The sequence below is a fragment of the Bos taurus genome, chromosome 10 (genome assembly GCF_002263795.3).
Source record: "Bos taurus isolate L1 Dominette 01449 registration number 42190680 breed Hereford chromosome 10, ARS-UCD2.0, whole genome shotgun sequence".
NCBI lineage: Eukaryota > Metazoa > Chordata > Mammalia > Artiodactyla > Bovidae > Bos > Bos taurus.
In genome coordinates, this window is record NC_037337.1 from 7,834,491 (window position 1) to 7,855,818 (window position 21,328).

General features: G+C 41.5%; 2 protein-coding genes across 3 annotated transcripts in view; one reads left to right on the top strand and one right to left on the bottom strand.

Annotated features, from left to right (window-relative positions):
• The window catches only part of IQGAP2 (IQ motif containing GTPase activating protein 2), a 308,957-nt gene that overhangs the window by 208,998 nt on the left and 78,631 nt on the right, over positions 1-21,328 (top strand). For both annotated transcript variants that reach the window (XM_002690436.6, XM_059890756.1), the window contains exon 13: positions 8,482-8,645. In XM_002690436.6, coding sequence (XP_002690482.3) covers positions 8,482-8,645 — 164 coding nt within the window. The remainder of the gene's footprint in view (positions 1-8,481; positions 8,646-21,328) is intronic.
• On the bottom strand, positions 12,344-20,114 carry F2RL2 (coagulation factor II thrombin receptor like 2). The gene is made up of 2 exons (NM_001038533.2): positions 19,891-20,114; positions 12,344-14,983 (listed from the first exon to the last, which is right to left on the bottom strand). Exons 1-2 carry the CDS (start codon positions 19,952-19,954, stop codon positions 13,914-13,916), a joined length of 1,134 nt encoding a protein of 377 aa, NP_001033622.2. The 5' UTR covers positions 19,955-20,114; the 3' UTR covers positions 12,344-13,913.

A 21,328-nucleotide genomic window follows, 5' to 3' on the forward strand; every position in this document is an offset into this window, starting at 1 on the left:
GAATAGAATAAAATACATGAATACAAGTCCTAACTTTTAAAATTTCCTGGTACTTGAGCTTCCCTGATGGCTCAGCAGGTAAAGAATCTGCCTGCAACGCAGAAAAGCCGCAGGTTTGATCCCTGGCTCAGGAAAATCCCCTGAGGAAGGAAATGGCAGCCCACTCCAGTATTCTTGCCTGGAAAACCACAAGGAAAGAGGAACCTGGTGGGCTACAGTCCAAAGGGTCCCAAAGAGTTGGACATGACTGAGTGACTAAGCACATGCGCACTTGAAAAATGACTAAAGAACTCAGTTTTTCTAAGCACTCAACTTTATTTTGACCTTTCATTTGTGTATTATTCTGAAATATGACACATATTTGGAGAAGGCAATGGCAACCCACTCCAGTGTTCTTGCCTGGAGAATCCCAGGGACGCGGGAGCCTGGTGGGCTGCCGTCTATGGAGTCGCACAGTTGGACACGACTGAAGCGACTTAGCAGCAGCAGCAGCATTACACATATTCCTGCTCTAAGAAGAAATTACAACACAGTCTAACTATTGTTTATGATCTCAAATCATGGTGATTTGCTGTGTTTCTAGAACTTAGGAGCTCTCAGAATGTTTTGTCCTAGTTTATTTTCGTAAGGTTTTACAACAGATGAATGCATGAAGATGTAGTGTGTGTGCGTGTGTGTGATGTAGTGTGTGTGCGTGTGTGTGTCTGTGTCTGTGTGATGGAATACTATTCAGCCATAAAAAAGAATAAAATTTTGCCATTTGCAACAATATGGATGGACTAGAAGAGCATTATGCTAACTGAAACGTCATACAGAGAAAGGCAAATACTGTATGAGATCACTAATATGCGGAATCTAAATAATACAACTACTGAATGTGACAAAAAAGAAGCAGAGTCACAGGTCTCTCGTGGAACAAACTGGTGGTTACCAGTGGGGAGAGGGAAGGTGGGAGCGGCCAGTGGGAGTACAAACTATTGGGTATAAGATAGGCTTACGGATGGACTTACAACATGGGAAATAAAGCCAATATTTGTATAAAAAAAGATAAAAATGCTTAAGCTCTATGCTTACTCTTTATAAACATAACCAAAGTTTACAATGTTTTGTTCTAGTTTGTTTTGGTTAAGCTCTTAGATCTGGCCTTCTAATACAGTATCTCATTTTGTTATACTACAGTCACTGGAGATAAAACATTTGACTTTGTTCATTGCATTCGCAGAGTCTTCTTCACTTTCTTTATGACTTTCTGTGAGCCCTGTGCCCAATATCAAGGCCAGGTTTACTTTTTGGCTAAACAACTTCTCACTCTAGACCTCTCGTAGAAAGCAGGGTCCGAGGGTGCTGCCTGGACGTGGCGTACCGTAGATGCCACTGTTAGACTGATTGCTGAACTTTTTTTCATTTTTTCCTTTTCAAGAGTTGTCTACAGATCTGTTTCCCTTTTTGTGACTGCAGGACTTTCTGCTGCCTCTCTGCATTTGGGGATCCCTGCCATCAGATAGCTGACTCTCTACCCACTTGGATCTTTTCTGGCCTGTTGGCTGGGGAGCTAGTGGTTCTTGCCAGATGTTAGTTGTGAGGAAAGCAGTAATTTAAGCAGATGCTCAGCATCATCAGTGGGGGCTCGGGGTGTGGGGCATGACACTGGTGTGTGTCCTATTGCAAAGCTCAGGCGCCCAGCCTCCTGCCTTCCTCCTTGGCCCCTTGGCTTCACACTTGCAGAGTGCAGCCATGGTTTGGGTGCTTTGGCTAAGGCCACTCAAATGTTGGCAAAGCACAAAATTATGTTGCATTGTTGTTTTCTAACATTTTCCCTATTCTTTGTGACCATATGCGCAATCCAAGTTTGCATGTATGTATGTATGTATGTATGCTTGTATGTATGTATGTTTGTCTGTATGTCCTGCTAATACAGGTGAAGATGTATCAATTCTCAGTGCTGAATGAAGATAGTTTTATTCTCATTCTTGACACTGACAAGGGGGAGGAGGGACCTGCCACTTTTTGTCCCAGATTGTCAGATAGAGCCTTTGCTTTTACCAGGAAAAGAAAAACCGTAACATGTATATAACTTTGAAAGAAAGTGGTCTTTTGTAGGTAAATTGGGCGGGTGGCGGGGCGGGGCATACCACACAGCTTGGGGGATCTTAGTTCTTCAATCTAGGATTTAACCCGTGCCCTCAGCAATGAAAGCTTGGAGTCCTGACTCTGGACCGCCAGTGATTTCCTTGTAGGTGGATACTTTTTTGGTTTATTTATATTTTTTGGTTGCACTGGGTCTTTGTTGCTGCATGCAGGCTTTCTCTAGTTGCGGCGAGCGGGGGCTCTCTTCCTTGTGGTGCCCGGGTTTCTCATTGCGAAAGCTTCTCTTGTTGCGGAGCACAGATTCTAGGTGCCTGGGCTTGGTAGCTGGGGCATTCAGTTTACTTGCTCGCCACATGTAGAATCTTCCTGGACCAGGGATCAAACCTGTGTCCCCTGCATTTTCAGATGGATTCTTATCCACTGCACTAGCAGGGAAGTCCTAGATGCATACTTTTAAGCAAAATTTCTTTAGATTTGTGTGGCATTTATCTAAGTAGCTGTACTATTAAGTTATTCTCCATGAGACGTATCATACAGCAATTATCACATTTCTTTTAGCCATCTCAGTTCAGTTCAGTCACTCAGTTGTGTCCGACTCTTTGCGACCCCATGAACCGGCAGCATGCCAGGCCTCCCTGTCCATCACCAACTCCCGGAGTCCACCCAAACCCATGTCCATTGAGTCGGTGATGCCATCCAACCATCTCATCCTCATCGTCCCCTTCTCCTCCTGCCCTCAATCTTTCCCAGCATCAGGGTCTTTTCAAACAAGTCAGTTCTTCGCATCAGGTGGTCAAAGTATTGGAGTTTCAGCTTCAACATCAGTCCCTCCAATGAACACCCAGGACTGATCTCCTTTAGGATGGACTGGTTGGATCTCCTTGCAGTCCAAGGGATTCTCGAGTCTTCTCCAACACCACAGTTCAAAAGCATCAATTCTCTGGCGCTCAGCCTTCTTCACAGTCCAACTTTCACATCCATACATGACCACTGGAAAAACCATAGCCTTGACTAGATGGACCTTTGTTGGCAAAGTAATGTCTCTGCTTTTTAATATGCTGTCTAGATTGGTCATAACTTTCCTTCCAAGGAGCAAGCGTCTTTTAATTTCATGGGTGCAGTCACCATCCACAGTGATTTTGGAGCCCAGAAAAATAAAGTTAGCCAGTGTTTCCCCATCTATTTCCCATGAAGTGATGGCACCAGATGCCATGATCTTAGTTTAACCATCTAGAAACTAATATTTCCTTTCTAGGGGACTTAATATAAAAGATTTAACTTCTCTCTATTTTGGTTTGTCGTTTTGTCAAAATGGAGTATTTTTACTTAAAGTTCTTGAAGTATTGGGAGAAGGAAATGGCAACCCCCTCCAGTGTTCTTGCCTGGAGAGTCCCATGGACATGGGAGTCTGATGGGCTATGAGGTCCATGGGGTTGCAAAGAGTTAGACATGACTTAGCACGCTTTGAAGTATTGAGTTGGACATCATCTGTTTAGGTGGTTGCTTTAAAAACTAAATTAAATATACCGTTGCCAAGCCTGAATTGCATAATATAGAAATTAAATCATCTGAAAGAGCTGAGAACTTCTCATGGACATCTTGAAAGTGCATTGCTCTCCCACCTCACTCCTGCCACACACTCCAGGGTCTAATCCCGTGTCTAAATTATGGTGTGGATGAGGTGTGCTGCTGATGGGAAATGTGAAAGCTGAACTGAGTGGAGAAGCTGGTAAATGCATTTCCTCCGATTTGGATGCTCTGCTGATGTCTTAATGGAAAGTTTAATTTTCCCAGTTGAACCTTAGTGGATCATTAGTTTGACCAGAGAGTTTAGACAAGGTTTTCTTCCTGTAAATTTTTGCTTTTTAAATTTGGTAGGTACCATTCTTTGTCAGTTATCTCACTGAGACAGTAGTGTCTCAGATACTGACATCTTTAAGGAAATGCCCACCCTCTTGTTGGACTAGAATGTTATAGTACCATATGATGATTCAATTAAGTGGGCCATGAGTTGAGGCTCAATGATCTTTGCCCAAATGGGATTTTCTCTTTATTTATGAATAGAGGACATGATGCAGATGTGCCCAGGGGACTTCTGGGAAGGTTTTTCAGCCCCTGTGAGGTCACTGACTATGACATCAGCAGCTTGTTTTCCTATAAACACACCAAAAGCTTGAGCAGGTGATTTCAATCAAGTCAGCTGGACGGCACTCATTCCCAGGTGATTGGCCGTTAGGTACATACATCATTCTCTTTCTGAGACGTAGCTCTGTAAAGATCATTCTTGAGTGGGATGTTTAAAAATATTTAGAACAGTAGACCCAAGAGGATGTTGAGAGAATGACATAAGTGTTCCATGCTCTCCAGTTTATAAATAAGGGTGAAGTTATAATACCTTGTATGTGGCTAGTACTTGGACTTTCCCAAGTTCTTCCAGTGTTTTGAGATAACCTGACTTGCACATTAGTGAAGTATTTTTCTGCTTCTTCCAACATACTGGAGTATCATAATCTAGAATAATTTCTAGGTATTTTAGAAAGTCCCTTTCCTCCTATAGATTTTTTTCATTCTTAACAATGGTCTTTATGGGGTCTTTTATTCAGGAGATACTTAGCTAAACAATTTACCTTAATTTGAATCTCAAGATGAAGATGCTTCTTAAAAATTAAAAGGATATATTCTGTTTCATAGCATATCATACTTAATAGAGTGGCTTCTGACTATTTTTGATGAAAAATAACTGACAGAATGAGATAATGTTTGACTTTAAGTATGTTTATTTTCTAAGCTTACTGCTTGTTAATGTTTAGTTTCTTTAGTAATTCTTGTCCATGAGCACTCACCTGGGAAGCAGGAGCCCCCTGTTAGTATGTGAAGGTATGTACATGTCCATGTGTACTTGTGTGTATGTATATTCATGAATAATATACCTATGCATACATACACTATAATGACTGATTTATAGTTTATTTTTAAGAATAATGTAGTGTTGAGAAGCGGCCTCCAAATAGGTCCTTTCTGCTAAACTTTCAAATACTTTTCCAACTGCATGACATGGCTTCTGTGCTTTTCGTTCCTGGACATTACAGTCTCTGTCCTAAGATCCTGTGTATAGTAGAGATAGTAGAAGTTTAAATTGGTAGGTATGCTTATTCATCCTTTGGTACATCCAAAGGGTTCCAGATGTTATTTTCCCAGATAGTATTAGAGAATTTGTGATGTTAATTAGCCATACTTGAACCTTAAAAATTTCCCCAAACATGCATGGCTTTGGTAATTTCTATGGAACCTACCTACACTTGCCGGCTACATGTGGTTATTTTAACTAATTAACAGTAAATAAAATTTTACATTTATTTCTTCAGTTATACTAGCCACACTTTAAGTGCTCATTAGCTACATGTGGCTAATGGCTACCATACTGGATGGCCCAGAACATTTTCATCATCACAGAACATTCATTGGACAGAACTGGACTATATTAACCTTGAAAGTCACCCTGCTAACACTATAGGGAATTGTTTGGTTTTGAACTGTCTCTTCAGTGTTCTTTACAAAGTGGTGGAGTAGAGTAAACCAAATAATAGAATTCATATCCAAATCTCTTTGCAATTCTGTTTTCTTTTCTGTACATGTTTACATTAAATTCTTCTAGCCCTGGTATTCTCTGATTCCGTCAAGCAGCAGTACTTGGCATTATTATCTAAGTGAGGCTTACGCTAGAAATGAGCTGCTACGTGTATGTCAAGTTATCTCCTGTTTTATTTTTCATAGTACTTCCTTTCTCTTTTTATTCAAATTTAGAGAAACTGTGTTGATACTGAACTAACAAATTCCATGGGCCAACATTGTCTCCTGTTTTTACAACATCTTTATTGGGATATAATTCATATACCATAAGATTCCCCCATTTTATTGTGTTTTTATGGTGGTTTTATATATTTAAAAAATTGTGCAACCATCACTAGTATCTAAATTCAAAACATTTTCATCACCCCAGAAAGAAACTTTGTACCCATTCGCAGTCACTCCCTGGCAACGGCCAATTACTTTGTTTCTATGGATTTTCCTATTCTAGGTATTTCATAAAAAGAGAATCATGGAATATGGGGCCTTTTGTGTCTGGCTGCTTTCTTTTAGCATAAGGTTTCAGGTCCATCTGTGTTGTATCATTATACTTCATATTACTTTCTAGGTCAAGTAATATTCTATTCTATGGGTACGCATTTTGTTGATCCAGGTACCAGTTGATGGGTATCTGGGTTGTTTCTACTTTTTAGCTCTTGTAAATGCTGCTTCTGTAAACATTCATGTGTCAGCTTTTGTGTGGCCGTGAGGTTTCAGTTCCCTTGAGTTGCACCCAGCAGTGGGACTGCTGGATCGTATAGAAGCTGTATGTTTAATATGTGAAAGAGCTGCCTGTTTACCGAGGTGACTGCCATTCTCCATTTCCACCACCAGTCTCATCCCGTCCTCAGAACGCTTGTTATTGTTTGCCTTTGTCAGTATAGCCATCCTAGTGGTTATAAAGTGGTATTTTGTTGTGATTTGCATTTGCATTTTCCTAATCACTGGTGATACTGAGCATCCTTTCGTGTGCTTATTTGCCATTTGTATATTTAAAGAAATATCTGATCAAGTCCTTTACCTGTTTTAAATTGGGTTTTCTTTTTTATTGTCGCGTTATAAAAATTCTTTATATATTTGATATTCTTGTGTATCAGGTACCTAAGGTTTCTTATCAGATACAGAACTTGTATTTACTCCTATTCTGTAGATTATTCACTTTCTTTGGTGGTGTCCTTGGAAGCATAACAGGTTTAATTATTTTTTATTGAATTATAGTTGATGTACAAAGTATATTAGTTACAGATATTTATTGTTGATGTACGCATTATATGTTACAGATATTTGATATATTGATTCACAACTTTTAGAGGTTACATTCCATTTATAGTTACTTTAGAAGATTGGCTACGTGGCCTGTGTTGTACAATATATCCTTGTGGCTTATTTTATACATAATAGTGTGTACCTCTTAAGGGTTTAATTTTTACAACACCCCTTTGTTCCTTCTTTTGTTTATGTTTTTGGTGTTTACAGGTCAGAAGTATTGCCTAACACAAGGCCACAAAGATTTACCCTTACTTCTCTTCTCAGAGATTAAAAATGTATAGTTTAAGCTTTTATGTCTAGATCTGTACTCCGTATGGAGTTAATTTTTGTGTGTGATGCAATGAAGGGAGTCCAACTTCATTCTTATGCAGAGGACATTCAGTTGTCTGTGCCCGTTCGTTATGAAGACTGATTTACCTGTTGCATTGTCTCGGTCAGATATCAGTTGACTATAGATGTAAGGGTTTATTTCTGAACTCTAAATTCTATTCCATTAACCTATGGGTTTCTGTTTATGTACCATGCAGTATTAACTGTAGCTTTGTAGTAAATTTGAAATTAGAAAGAGTCCTCCTATTCTGGTTTCTTTTCCCCCAGCATTACATTGGTTACTTCTTGACCCCTTGCATTTCCATATGAATTTTAGAGTCAGCTGGTCAATTTCTGTTTAAAAAAAAAAGGCAGCTGGAATTTTGATAGGGGTTGCATTGAATCTGTAGATCAATTTGGAGATCTCTACCATCTTAGTAGTATTAAGTCTTTTGATCCATGAACATGGGATAATCTTCCCCTTTATTTTGGTCATCTTTTTTTCCAATGGTCTTTCATAATTTTCAGTACATATGTCTTATCCTTGTTCTGCTAAATTTATTCCTAAGTGTTTATTCTATTTGTCATCTATTTGTAGTTGGAATCTATTGTGGAATTTTCCCTTAATTTCATTTTCAGATTGCATACTGCAATTGTAGAAAGATATAATTGACTTCTGTACACTGACCTACTATGTAACCTTGTGTGCTGTGCTTAGTTGCTCAGTCATATCCGACTCTTTGTGACCCTATGGAGCCTGTCAGGCTCCTCTGTCCTTGGGATTCTCCAGGCCAGAAGACTGTAGTGGGTTGCATGCTGTGCTCCAGGGGATCTTCTCAACCCAGGGATCAAACCCAGGTCTCCCACATTACAGGCGGATTCTTTTCCATCTGAGCCACCAGGGAAGCCCAAGAACACTGGAGTGGGTAGCCCATCCCTTCTCTAGGGGAATCTTCCCAACCTAGGAATCAAACTGGGGTCTCCTGCATTGCAGACAGATTCTTTACCTGCTGAGCTACCAGGAAAGCCCATGTAAGCCTCAGCTGTAGCTGTTTATTAGCTCTTGCAGTTTGTATGTATGTGCGGTCTCCCCAGCCCCCCTTTCTAACTCGATCTTTGCTATAGGTGATTCAAGAAAACTTATGATGTACTGTGACTTAAAAGGAATTCTTTGTCTTCATTTTCTAGGAGTTGTAGCTGTGGGATACATCAATGAAGCCATTGATGAAGGGGATCCTCTGAGAACTTTAGATAGCCTGCTGTTACCCACTGCTAAGATTAAAGATGTGGATCCTGACTTTGCCCGGCACTACCAGGATGTTTTATACCAGGCTAAAACACAGAAATACATGGTAAGTCTTAGTAGGTGTGTTTTTTATTTATTTATTATTAGTTGTCTATTTTTTATATAGTAGTGTGCACATATTTTAATCCCAAAGGACCTACTATATAGCATGGGGAACTGTGCTCAATGTCTTGTAATAACCTATAATGGAAAATAATGCAAAAAAGAATATATATATATATATATATAATTTCAACTCTGTTTAGATAATAGGTGTGTTTCTTTTAAATTTACAGACCAGTTTGGGGAGAGAGGGGAAGGGGGGAATCCAAGGGACAGACGATACTGTTCAAATGATCTGTACTTGTCCTCAAGAGGCTTAGAAACTTCCTGAGACAGAGGGCATTCCCACATAAAATCCACAGCAGTGGAGGTGAGTATGGTGGCCAAGTGTCAAAAAGAGGAATGCTCAGAGTGACTTGGAGATGGCTGGGGTAGCTGTGGGCTGAAATCCTAAGATAGGCTGGTGTGGAGGTAGATCAAGCAGCTCACGAAGGGTAAGGATGAGTTGGTTTGATGGGTGGGAGCAGGATGATGCAAGCAGGTAATGGCAGGGCTACGTGGGCACCAGCTTGGTGTGTTCTAGGCGCGGGAGGAAACGGACCTGGCCAGGTCCCACTGCAGAGCAGAGGGTTTCAGCTGACCGCAGAGCTCACACTGTGGTTGTGAGATGTCCCATAGATGCCGGCCAGCCTGGACGACCCGGATGGATGGGAAGAACCGTCTCCTGGTGCTCCCTGGGACTTGGCCACTGTGGCTGCCGTGGCCCCAGGTGCAAATCCAGCCCCAGAGGAGGGGCGTCTTGTTTGTATTGGTCTTTACAACCCAGGAACGGCCTCATCTGGAACAGGAAGAACATTTTTGGCTATGGCAAACATTTATTGATCACCTGCTGTTTGCCGGCCATGATAGTGGATACTTTATGTATGTTACCTAATACAGTCCTCGGAATAAGTCATAGCAGCCCTATGAATTAAGTGTCATTATCACCACGCCTAACAGTTGCTGTGAGGATCAGATGAAGGTGAGTTACATGAGCCATCCATAAAGCACAGAGGGTAAGGCTAGGCCATCCCTGGGAAGGCTCAGAGGACAGAAGGCCCTACCTTGAGGAATATTTTTCTTCAGCTCTAATGAGGCAGTTTAGTAGCATGGAGTGAATAGGATTTACATTGTTTTATTTTTTCACTTTTATTGAATTTCTATTTTTTTTATAGTATGTGTATGTATAAGTGTATAGCATTTGACATGGAGCATGTCATCCAAAAAGCTTACCTATGCAAAAAAAAAAAAAAAAATAGGGAGAGGGAGACTCAAGCCAGGCCTTGTGTGCCCTCATCCCAGCAGGGGGAGCAGACCCTGTCAGCAGGGAGGACCAGGCTGCCCGCTGCTGTCCCTCCCGATGTAGCTGCGGCCGTAGCACATGACACAGCATTGGACACTAAAGTTCTTAGTTTTGGATACAGACAGGAACCATTTAGATCTTGGCTTTGCCACCGATTGGCTACGGATTTTACTCAAGTCACTAAAATTCTTTATGCTTTGGTTTTCACATATGTAAAATTAAAATTATAGTACCTACCTTATAGGATTATGGTGAGGCTTAAATGATTACATAATGTAGTAAATGAATAATATACACTAACACATAATTCCCTATTAATACATAGTTACATTGACTATAATGTATGTATGTATAAGTGTATAGCCTTTGACATGGAGCATGCACCCCCAAAAAAGGGTTTATCAAATGTAGCTGGTGTTATTGTGGCACCTCTAGCTGCCATGCAGGTCAGCGGGTGGTACGCTGATGTCTTTGTTGCAGGGTCTTCACGAGACACAAGGCCTGCTCCGGCCACAAATTGGGGTCTTCTGCATGCAAAACAGAGGTAGCCCTGGGTTTCTCTGCTGACAACCACATGGGGGGATTGTCTTTGAGGTGAGACTGACTCCATGAACCTTTATAGGCAAGCAGTGGATGTCCGCTCCTGAGCACCCCAAGCTCAGGACTTTAGGTCAAGGTGCAATTCCACAGCACCTCTTCAGAGCACTCAGAAGCCCCCCGGTGTCTGCGTGCCACCGCCCCTCTGTGGGGCCTCCCCCTAAGTGTGGAGTGAGAGTCGCTCAGCTGTGTCTGACTCTCTGCGACCCCATGGACTATACAGTCCATGGAATTCTCCAGGCCAGAATACTGAAGTGGGTAGCCTTTCCCTTCTCCAGGGGATCTACCCAACCCAGGGACCGAACCCAGGTCTCCCGCATCGTAGACAGATTGTTTACCAGCTGAGCCTCAAGGGAAGCCCAAGAATACTGGAGTCAGTAGCCTATCCCTTCTCCAGGGGACCTTCCTGACCCAGGAATCGAACTGGGGACTCCTGCATTGCAGGCGGATTCTTTACCAGCTGGGCTACTAGGGAAGCCCTCCTGGTAGTGTGAAAGCCGCGCTCTAATAGTGTAATTAGAGCCCTTAATATGAGCCTAGGAATCTGAGCTAGAGCCCAGGCATTAAAGCACTACTGACCTATAAAATTAGAAGCTTGAACTACAATATATTGCCATTAACTGAGAGATTAAAGGGCTTCGCTGGTGGTTCAGACAGTAAAGAATCTGTCTGCAATGCAGACACGTGGGAAGATCCCTGGAGGAGGAAATGGCAACCCACTTCAGTATTCTTGCCTAGAGAATCCCATGGACAATGGAGCCTCATGGGCTACAGTCCACAGGGTCACAAAGAGTCAGACTGAAGTGACTGAGCACAAGAGATGATGAAACACTACAGCCCCACATGATGAATCTGATTTGGTCAAGTTGCTATCTTTAAACGCATTTCTCTTTCTCTGCTCCTTCATTTTGACACTTTGTTTTCTCAGCACATTCTCTTTCCCTGTGGAAAAAAAACGACCTGATTCTGTTATGCAGTGGGGGTCTCTCTTTGTCTTTGAACCTCTGCTGTTTTGATACCTGTAAATTTTCAGTTGTGCTTATGGGGCTGTTTCTGTGCCTTACTTGCCAAAAGTCTAGCCTCGGAAAATAATAGAGGAAAATTACATTACTGGTATTGTCAGTGTGAAGTACAGTTTGTGTCAAAGTATATGGTCACTAAGAGTCCAAATGGATGACATCTTAGTAGAATGCTCAGTTTTATCAAAGACTGAGGACAGTGATGTAAGTTGATGAGAATTCTTGGTCCTCGATAATGGTATTTCAGGTATAACCTTGCATACGCACCAGAGTCCTTCCATTTCTTGAGGGAAAGGCTGGAAGTAGGCCTGGCATATGTTTGCAGAGAGCACACTTTTAGGTCTAGTCACTGGAGGCAGTGAATTGTCAGCTATTTTTAAGTTGAAGCCTTTTCTTGAGAATTTTGGGAAGCATATGAATTATACACCCCAAAAGTTCTCGTTTACTGCATAAAAGTTAAGTATGCTTTTAACAAGTGAATAGTGTTGAATTTTTTTTTCTGTAGGTAAAACTGTATTACAGTTCATTATTTTGCAGTTTGCAGAAAACAATTTGCAGAAAGCAGTTCCTTCCATTGGGGTTTTTGTCATCTAGAAACTTATTTTAGTTTTTTTTTTTTTTGCTTGCTTTAGTGTTCACCTTATTTTTACTCTTCATGTAACCACACAGATACTGTAAATGTTGTTTGTGTGCATTTTTGTAGTCTTAAGTCCAATGAAATAGGAAACTCTGCACACTCACAAATTGGCATTTAAAATGTCTTTTATTGTTTTGATGGGCACTACAAAGTGTACAGTCAATGCATGTTCCTACAAATTTGAAAATTCGTCTCACAATCCTTTATGCCCTTAACCACTAACTATCATCTTCTGTCTGATCGCTAAACTGAGGGAAAGATTATCACAAAATATAATTTTCCCATAAAAACTATGTTTAAGGACAAAAATAATGGAGCCATTATTTTAAACTTATAAATGACCTCTTGAATATATTCTTAGCCTTCTTTCTTTTTTTCTGTTTTGATGTGGCCAACCAGAAATAATATGCCCTGTCATATGGAATATCTTGCCTTCTCAGTATGAATTTAATTGACTTTCATGCTGCTTAGATGCCTTGAGATTTTATTATTTCATTCATTCAACCACAGGATGTGCAAAGCATGGAGCCTTGCCCCACAGACCCTGGGAAGACTTGGGCCTGGCATTATTACTAGAAACTTAGAGAAGGGAGAGGACAAGCCCCTTCTCTACTGCATATGGTACTTAGTAAGTGCTTATGGAATTAACATTTGTATACAAGTGAGCTCTCTAAAGTGCCATAATAAAAATACAAAAAAAGATTTTTGAAGGTTCAGATGAGGAAAATGAACTTCTGGATAGAGAGTCAGGGAAGAGTGGCCCTTTGAGGACTTCGAGAGATGGAAAGAATTAAGGCAAGCATGTTAGAAATAGCTTTCCAGTGAGGGGCAGGGGCAGAATGAGGAGAAGTGTAAATTATAGCACGGGGAAAGGCTCAGCCTGTGCTTACATCCCATGCATGTTTTTTGGTAGATAAAGTTAGTGTCAGTCCTGGATGCTAATCGAAATCTTTATAATTTATTCCAAAGCAGTGAATGGTCAATGGAGGTTTCTGAACTGGGAGATTTGAGTGATATATTCAAACTGGCATTTGGGGAAGATTAATCATGGCAACCCACTCCAGTATTCTTGCCTGGGAAATCCCGTGGACAGAGGAGTGTGGCAGGCTACAGTTCCTGAGATCACAAAAGAGTCAGACGTGACTTAGTGACTAAACAACAACAAATCTAGCAGTGGCCTGAGAAGTGGAGGACAGGCTGGCAGTGATGAGATTGGTTAGAAGGCAGAGGTGGGCCTGGATAACAGATGTACTGAGAGATACTATGCACATAGAGTCAGCTGATGAGGCAGCCATCAGCCTGAGAGCTGAAGGAGGCAGAAGAATTAAAAATGACACCAGATACTAAAAACAGATCTTAGCTGCCCCCGCCCCTGCTGCACCCTTGCCCCCTGTTCCATCCTCAACCTTCAAGTCATCTAGAGTAGAAACCTCTTAGAAGTAGGGAAGATGGATATTTCAAGAGCTTGAAGTACCAGTCGGGCAGATGTATCAGTTACTACGAAGAGAGTAATCTTTTCTCCTGCAATGACACTTTTTTTTAAAAAAGCTAGAGTGTATGTAATGCTTTATTTTGAAGCAGTGTTTTTTAGAAGCTCAAAAATGGAGCTGGAGAATAGAGCTCTATGCATATGTTACCTCAAGAATGTATCTTTTCACAAATAGCTTTCCTTGTTCTCTAAGATAATTTCACCATTGTAAGGTAAGCAGTAGAGTGATCTGTGATTTTTGACATGAGAAAATAAAGGAATGGATCTAGGCAACTATTCAAGCTACCGAGGCACAAAGCTATGAGATAGACAAAGTATAAGGCATCGGTGTTGCTGTAATAGTAGTTTGCATGGTGAATTATAAGGATAATATTGCTTGGAGCAAAGCAAATGGTAAAAATCACAAAAGTGAGGAGACTCGCCTTAATGTACCACAACCACCTACGATCTTTTGCATTAAGCGTCCAAATGATGGCTGTGTAGCAGTAGATAATGACCAGAAATGGGATTAAGAATCCAAAGAATGCCAAGGAGATGAAGTAGTAGAGCTGGAAGGGCGACGAGGACTCGCATGTGTTGTGGACATCGTGGCAGGTGGTAATGTCTTGCTGGACAAGATAGTACTCCTGCTTCAGAATGAAAAACGGCAGCATGTATAAGAAAACCGTTGTCCACACCAGTCCACATGTGAGCAAGGCGTAGGTGCGCTTGGGCAGTCCCCGGTAAGTGAAAGGATGAACAATGGCTAAGTAGCGGTTGATACTGATGCAGGCGAGGAGCAGAATGGAGCAATACATGTTGCCATAGAAGATGACCGTGGTGGCCCGGCACATGACCTCGCCAAATACCCAGTTGTTCCCATTGAGATGGTAAGCTATTCTAAAGGGCAGTGTAACACAAAACAGAAAGTCTGCAATGGCCAGGTTGGTGTAGAAGATGGTCATACGGATGGTTCTGGTCCTGAAGAGCATCCACAGGGTCACCGCATTGGCCGGCATACCTACTGCAAACACCAGGATGTAGATGGCGGGTATCAATTTGGTACTTAAAGGGCTGCTCAGGTACCCCATGGTAGCATTATTCACATGGAGATTTGAATCAAGTTCTTCAGGGCATTTGATTTTTACAGTTTTGGTGGTTCCTGTCCAGCCTTCTATGGCAGAAAGGGGGAACTCTTCAAAAGAATTTTGGGGAGCTCCACGGAAGGTCTTAATAGACAAGGTTGGCTTTGCCAAGTTGTCTGCATCATATTCCATGCCTGTAATTGAAAAGAAGTATTAACATATGATTCATCACTGAGGGATAGCTATTGTTCAGGAGACAATAAAACTAGATTTCTTATGCTACATAATTTCTGTAATGGTAGAATTTAGGATCCTTTTTATTTTAAACAGTCATTATAGATCAGGTAATCAACAGGAAAACATTTAATGTATATCATATGCCCCAGCAGCATGCTAACCCATGCAGGAACCCAAACTAGATGACAACTCTTTGTATGTAAGGAAATATAATACTATAAGAGGAAACAAAATAGCACTTGAAACCATTATAGGCTAATGTCATATTGATTATAAACTGTATAGGCATTCAGACAGTATTTAATAGATTTAGGTGTTGGGGCAAAATGTCAAGGAAAAGATGAACATGAACAAAGATGAAGCAAGGTACATAAAGAGGTGGAATTTAATAGAAGAATAAGAATCTGGTAGGTGATGAATGGCCACAGGCATTGTGTAGGCTGACGTGGCATCTGGGAATATCAGATAAGTTGATTTAGCAAATGTTTATTGCATGTTTATATGCCAGTGAAGCACAGTTTTAAATCAATACCATTCCTGTCTTCAATTCTCTCACTAATGGAGAAGATGCACAAAAGCACATTCTTATGCAAACAAGGTACATCTGGCAGGTGAAGTTGAAAGAGTAGGTTACAGCCAAATCTCTGAAGGGCCCCTAAACTGTCCTAAGAAATCACGTGCCCATTCACAGATGCTGAGGTTGTATGCAGACAAAACTGTGGACAGAGGGATGGCCACTGAGATAGACAGCATGATGGCTCCCCAAAGATTCCTGGAATGCCTGGAACCTGCAAATATGTTACCTTCTGTGGCAAAAGGGACTTTTGTGGATGTGCTTCAGGATTTTGAGATGGAATGAGTACCCTGCATTGGCCAATGGGCCAGGTGTAATCATAAGACTCCTTATAAAAGGGAGAGGCAAGAGGGCCAAAGTTGGAGATCCGGGAAAAGGCTCTGCTGCCAGCTTTGAAGGTCGGAGAAAGAGCCATGAGCCAAGGAATGCATGTGTTTCAAGAGAGCGACTACAGCAAGAAGACAGGCTCTCTGTTGGAGCCTCCCTCCTGACACCTTGTGACCCTTCAGAAATATAATAAATCCTGTGTTTTAATTTTGTGGCAATTCATTACAGTAGTAATAGAAAACTAATATAACCATGATTTGACTTGTGTTTAAGGTCACTTTGATGACAGTGTAGAGAAAAGGCTAAGAGGATAAGAAGTGAGAGGCAAAGGGATCTGATTTGGAGGCTTTGTTGTTCAGTCGCTAAATCGTGTCCAACTCTCTGCGGCACCATGGTCTGCAGCACACCAGGCTCTTCGGTCCTTCACTGTCTCCCCAAGTTTGCTCTGGTTCATGTCCATTGAGTGAGTGATTCTATCTAACCACCTCTCAATCCTCTGCCGCGCTCTTCTCCTCCTGCCCTCAGTCTAATCCAGCTTCCGGATCTTTTCCAGTGAGTCAGCTCTTCGTGTCAGGTGAGCAGAGTATTGGCGCTTCAGCTTCAGCATCAATTCCTCCAATGAATATTCAGGGTTGATTTCTTTTAAGATTGAATGGTTTGATCTCCTTGCAATCCAAGAGACTCTCGAGAGTCTTCTGCACACATGGATACTCAGTTGCTTCAGTTGTGTCTGACTCTCTGCGACGCTATGGACTGTAGCCCACCAGGCTTCTCTGTCCCTGGGATTCTCTAGGCAAGAATACTTGAGTGGGTTGGCATGCCCTCCTCCAGGGATCTTCCCAACCCAGGGATCGAACCCACGTCTCTTATGTCTCCTGTATAGCAGGTGGGTTCTTTACCACTAGCACTGCCTGGGAAGCCCCAAGAGTCTCCTCCAGCACCAGAGTTCAAAAGCATCAGTTTTTCAGCGCTAAGCCTTCTTCATGGTCCAACTCTTACATCTGTACATGACTGCTAGAAAAACCATAGCCTTGACTATGTGGACCTTTGTTGACAAAGTGATGTCTTTGCTTTTTAATATGCTGTCTAGACTTGGAGGCTACTGTAATCATTTCAACTCAAGTTGGTGGGTTACAGAGCTGGAGTAATGGCAGTGGAGAGGTGAAGATGAACACATGAGACTCGGTGATGGAGGCTCAAAGGCCCTTAGCATCCGGAGATGGTGCAAGGGAAGCAGGAAGCAAAAATGACTGGGAAGTTTGTCTTCTGGACAACATTGGAGAAGAGGCAGATGGAGCATGGCACAAGGCAGGGGGGCTGAGGGTGCAACACGGGGAGAAGCTAAGATCTCAGTTTTGAATATTCCTGAGTTCAAATTGCTGGTGCAATATTAGAATGAGAATGTGCCGTGACAGGTTAGACTTAAATGTGGAATCCAGAATTTCAGGAGCCCACATGAGACGTATGGGCCTTGTAGTCTGGGTAGAGACAGTACTTTGATTTTGTGTTGAGAAGAAATAATCCAAAGGCAGAATTGAGGGGGAATGCCAGATTTCAAGAGGGGAGGAGACAAAGGAAGAAAAATCAGAAGAGGAAATTGATGATTCAAGAAGTTGGAAATGAAGAAATGAAAAAGAATATTAAAACAAATTACGTACTACAAATATTTGTCACCTAGGTGGCACATTGATACTAATAATCTTAATTCTTGAGAGAGCAATTTTAAAAACAAAATAAACCTTAACACTCAAACCTGCTTTTCGTTATGTAATTTTCCGTAAATTAATCCTTGACGTGTAGAGACAGTAGATTCTCTCACATTTCTAACGTTACCTTAAAACGGGCTTTTATGCTGAATATAAACCTAATACTTATATCGATTTAAAATGCCTTACTCTGCCAGTTACCTCTTTTCACATGAGCTCTGAATTCCTACATGTTGAATCCTGGAGGTTGGTTGGTGTTTAGCAACCTGGCTCTCCTTCAAAGCCAGTTTCTATTGCGGCTTTAATCTCTACCAGTTCACCCTCGGGTGAAGTTGAAGTCTCCCTCATAACCTTGAGATCACAAAAACTGAATTCGGGGCATAAGCAGAGGGTGTCCTTGGAAGAAAGATTAAAGGAAAGAAAAATTGGGGAAGTGGCTCTCTTCGATGCCTGTGTGTAGAGGTGTGCCACTTGAGTACAGCCACTCAAATCCTTCTGCTCACTTGAGCATTTTGGAAAATTCTCGCATCTGACATCACCCGAAGAGAACGGCCTTTTCAGGCAGGCACAGAGCTGGAAAATGGAGGCTGAAAACATGCTGTACGAGTTACATCCCTTCAAGATATAGTAAGAAAGCCGTTGAAACCCAGTGTGTGTTTGGTTTTGAGAATTCCTGTGATTGAGCAAGACATCATGCCTGAAAACCTGCTCAACAGTGACGCTGTCAACAAGCCTTGATTCCATTTCCATGAGAATTCTGGCTCTGATCCAGCTCAGAGCAGTCTTTTACTCCTTAGAGCCTGGTTTTCCTTAAGAACGAATGCTTGTTAAATTATGCGTGTATTTTTTTTTTCATTTACTTGAGTGTTTTATACAGGTTCATCTGACGTGATGTCCCTGAAATGTGTTTCAACCTGAGAAAAGGCTTTGGAGAGGGACTGACCCACAGGAAAGAGACTTCAGCCACTAAACGGGCGGGGGGGGCTCTTCCTCTCCATTTCTCCTCAACCCCTATTGACGAAAGCAAATTCACTGCCTTTCACTTTGCCGCCTTTTATTTTTTTTTATAAAACTTTTTAACTGAAGTATAGTTAATATACAGTGTTGTGTCAGTTTCAAGTGTATAGTAAAGTGATTCCATTTTATGCATATCAGTATGTAATATATATATATTCTCTTTCCGATTCTTTTCCCTTAAGGTTATTATAAGATACTGAGTATAGTTGCTTGTGCTATACAGTAGGTCCTTGTTGCTTGTTGTTTACCTGTTTTATATATAACGTATATATGTCCATCTCAAATCCTAATTTATCTCCCCTACCTCATGATCTCCTTACCTTGTCACCCTTTAAATTCCCCCCTTTTCACGTCCAGCAAACCCCACCAGCACCTTGAAGGAACCACCTCTGCAAACTTTTTTTCTTTTGCTCTTCTGCTTGATTTTGGTTCATCCGCTCCCAGAAAGAGCACTCACTTACTGTAAGTCCCACACGAGCAACTGCTCTCCACTGATTCTCTCAACACTGTCCTAAGACCACCTCAGGAATTCCAGCTGTCAGTGTAGGTCGCATTCCTTTATAGAGCCTTGGAGTTTTTTTGTATAATTTTTATTTTCCCTGTTCACTGTCATTTACTCCCATCAGCTCTCTGGCTCCTAAAATGTTCCCTGGAGAATGGAACCCCGACAGTAAGGAGGTTGTGGATACCCCTGTCCCAGATTGATCTAGAGCAAGCAGGAAGTTACAGGCTAACATTGTACTGAGTGAAACAGAAAACACATACTTCTTTTGGGAAATACTAATTGATTAGCATCAGTGAGTATTGAAAGCAGACCAACCACTCTGTCTTTCAGGGAGTATTCTTATTTTCCTCATTTCCTGGTATTTCCTCATACCAGGAGCTATTAACGTGGGATTTTTTTAATCTCTTTTTAAAAATGTTAATCTTTGCCATATCCGAGGAAATGCTTAGAAAAACAAAGAAGTTTTAAAGAAAATTGTTTCTTGATTTAATTGTAGAGCTCTCCTGTCTTGACTGTGCCACAAATTTTTAAATACGAGCAGAGAACAGTCTTGGACAAGATGGGAACAGTGAACAAATTACATCTCTTCACATCCATGATTCCCCCTTTTAATAACTGAGATTCCACTCTGCCTTTGGGGGTGCAGTTTGTGTGAAATGTAAAAGAGATTAGATTCGGTTGACTCTTGGGACACAAAGTAGCAATCCCACCCGACACCATAAGAAAAGAGCTTACCGCTTTGACAGGAAGCAGGCGACAGAAGTAGTGCTCCAATGGCTGCAAAGATGACGGCTCTCATCTTGATCAGAGCCGCCTCTCAAATGTGCAAGATTGTGGGGGCGTGGGTTTCACCTCGGCTCCATGTGCCGGCACCCTGGTTCTCTCTGTAGAACGGGGTTCTGCTGTGCTCTGTGGACAGGAAGCCCGCCCGGGTCCTCTGCAGGGAAAGGGTGTGACAGCATTCGTGCATGACTCAGGCTGAGCCTCTGAGTGTGCTCCTTATCCGTGGAGAAAGTTGTGTAACTCCTCCCACTGCTCACAGGCCCTTCTGGGCAGAAGCTGTAGTTCCTACTCCGTGTGTTTATGTGCATGGAATGAACGCAGATAAGGGCAGTCCTTAACAGAGGTGAGCTGGAAACAGATGCTTAGCAGCAGTTAAATTTAAATCTGTTCCTTATCTCATTTTTACCCACTTTAAAAATAAGGTTCCAGGGTGCCATTTCTACCTAGTAACTGAGCTGTCAGAAATTATCCTTTTCCTTTTCCTTTCAGCTATTTCAAATCTTGTTAGATTCATTATGTGATTGTAAACTAAATGAATCACGGAAAGCAAGGTGATTTTTTTTTTTAAGACATTAAAGTTGTTCTAAGCGCTTGATTACTTTGAAAATTCTCCTTCAGTGTCACATCGGTCTGAATTCGTCATCAGTGCTTGGCCAAAGCTTGGTTTCATTGTGTTTTGTTTTGCCATAGGTCATCATATTCTGAGCCATTCAATAATTCTATAGGGTCAGATAAGTAGGGATCCCCCCAAAAGAACACTATTTGTTTAAACTAAAATCATAGCACATTAAGATGCAGAGGACTCCCTTTATCCAACGAGTATTGGTGAGCAGGTTTACAATAAGCTTTTTTTTCTCAACTGTTGTAAAATATACATAGCATAAAATTTGCCATCTTAACCACTGTTAAGTGAACAACTCAGTAATGTTAAGCACATTCATATTATTGTTTCACATATAAGCTTTTATGTGTAGTTATATTCTGGAGGATATAATTTAATATGTAGTTAAAGAAACTGCATTATAACAAAGTTTCGTACAGTTAACAGCACTTAAACACTACAGACAGCCCAATAGCTTGTTGCCTATAAAAATGCAGCAAGAATCAGAAAATGCAAATTTCATGAGACTTAAGGATAAAGAATAAGGTGGGAGGAAACTGATATGTGTGAACTTTTCACATCTTATCACACCAAGAGCTTTACAATCAAAAGTCAGTGTTTAACAGTACTCTTGCCTGGAAAATCCCATGGACGGAGGAGCCTGGTAGGCTGCAGTCCCTGGGGTCGCTAAGAGTCGGACACGACTGAGCAACTTCACTTTCACTTTTCTCTTTCATGCATTGGAGAAGGAAATGGCAACCCACTCCAGTATTCTTGCCTGGAGAATCC

What these genes read in the sequence shown, in the direction of transcription:
- F2RL2 (NM_001038533.2), bottom strand. Translation starts at nt 19,954, where the DNA reads ATGAGAGCCGTCATCTTTGCAGCCATTGGAGCACTACTTCTGTCGCCT. An exon ending in GCCTGCTTCCTGTCAAAGCG is followed by an intron (nt 14,984 to 19,890) that starts GTAAGCTCTTTT and finishes TTTCAATTACAG; the next exon opens with GCATGGAATATGATGCAGAC.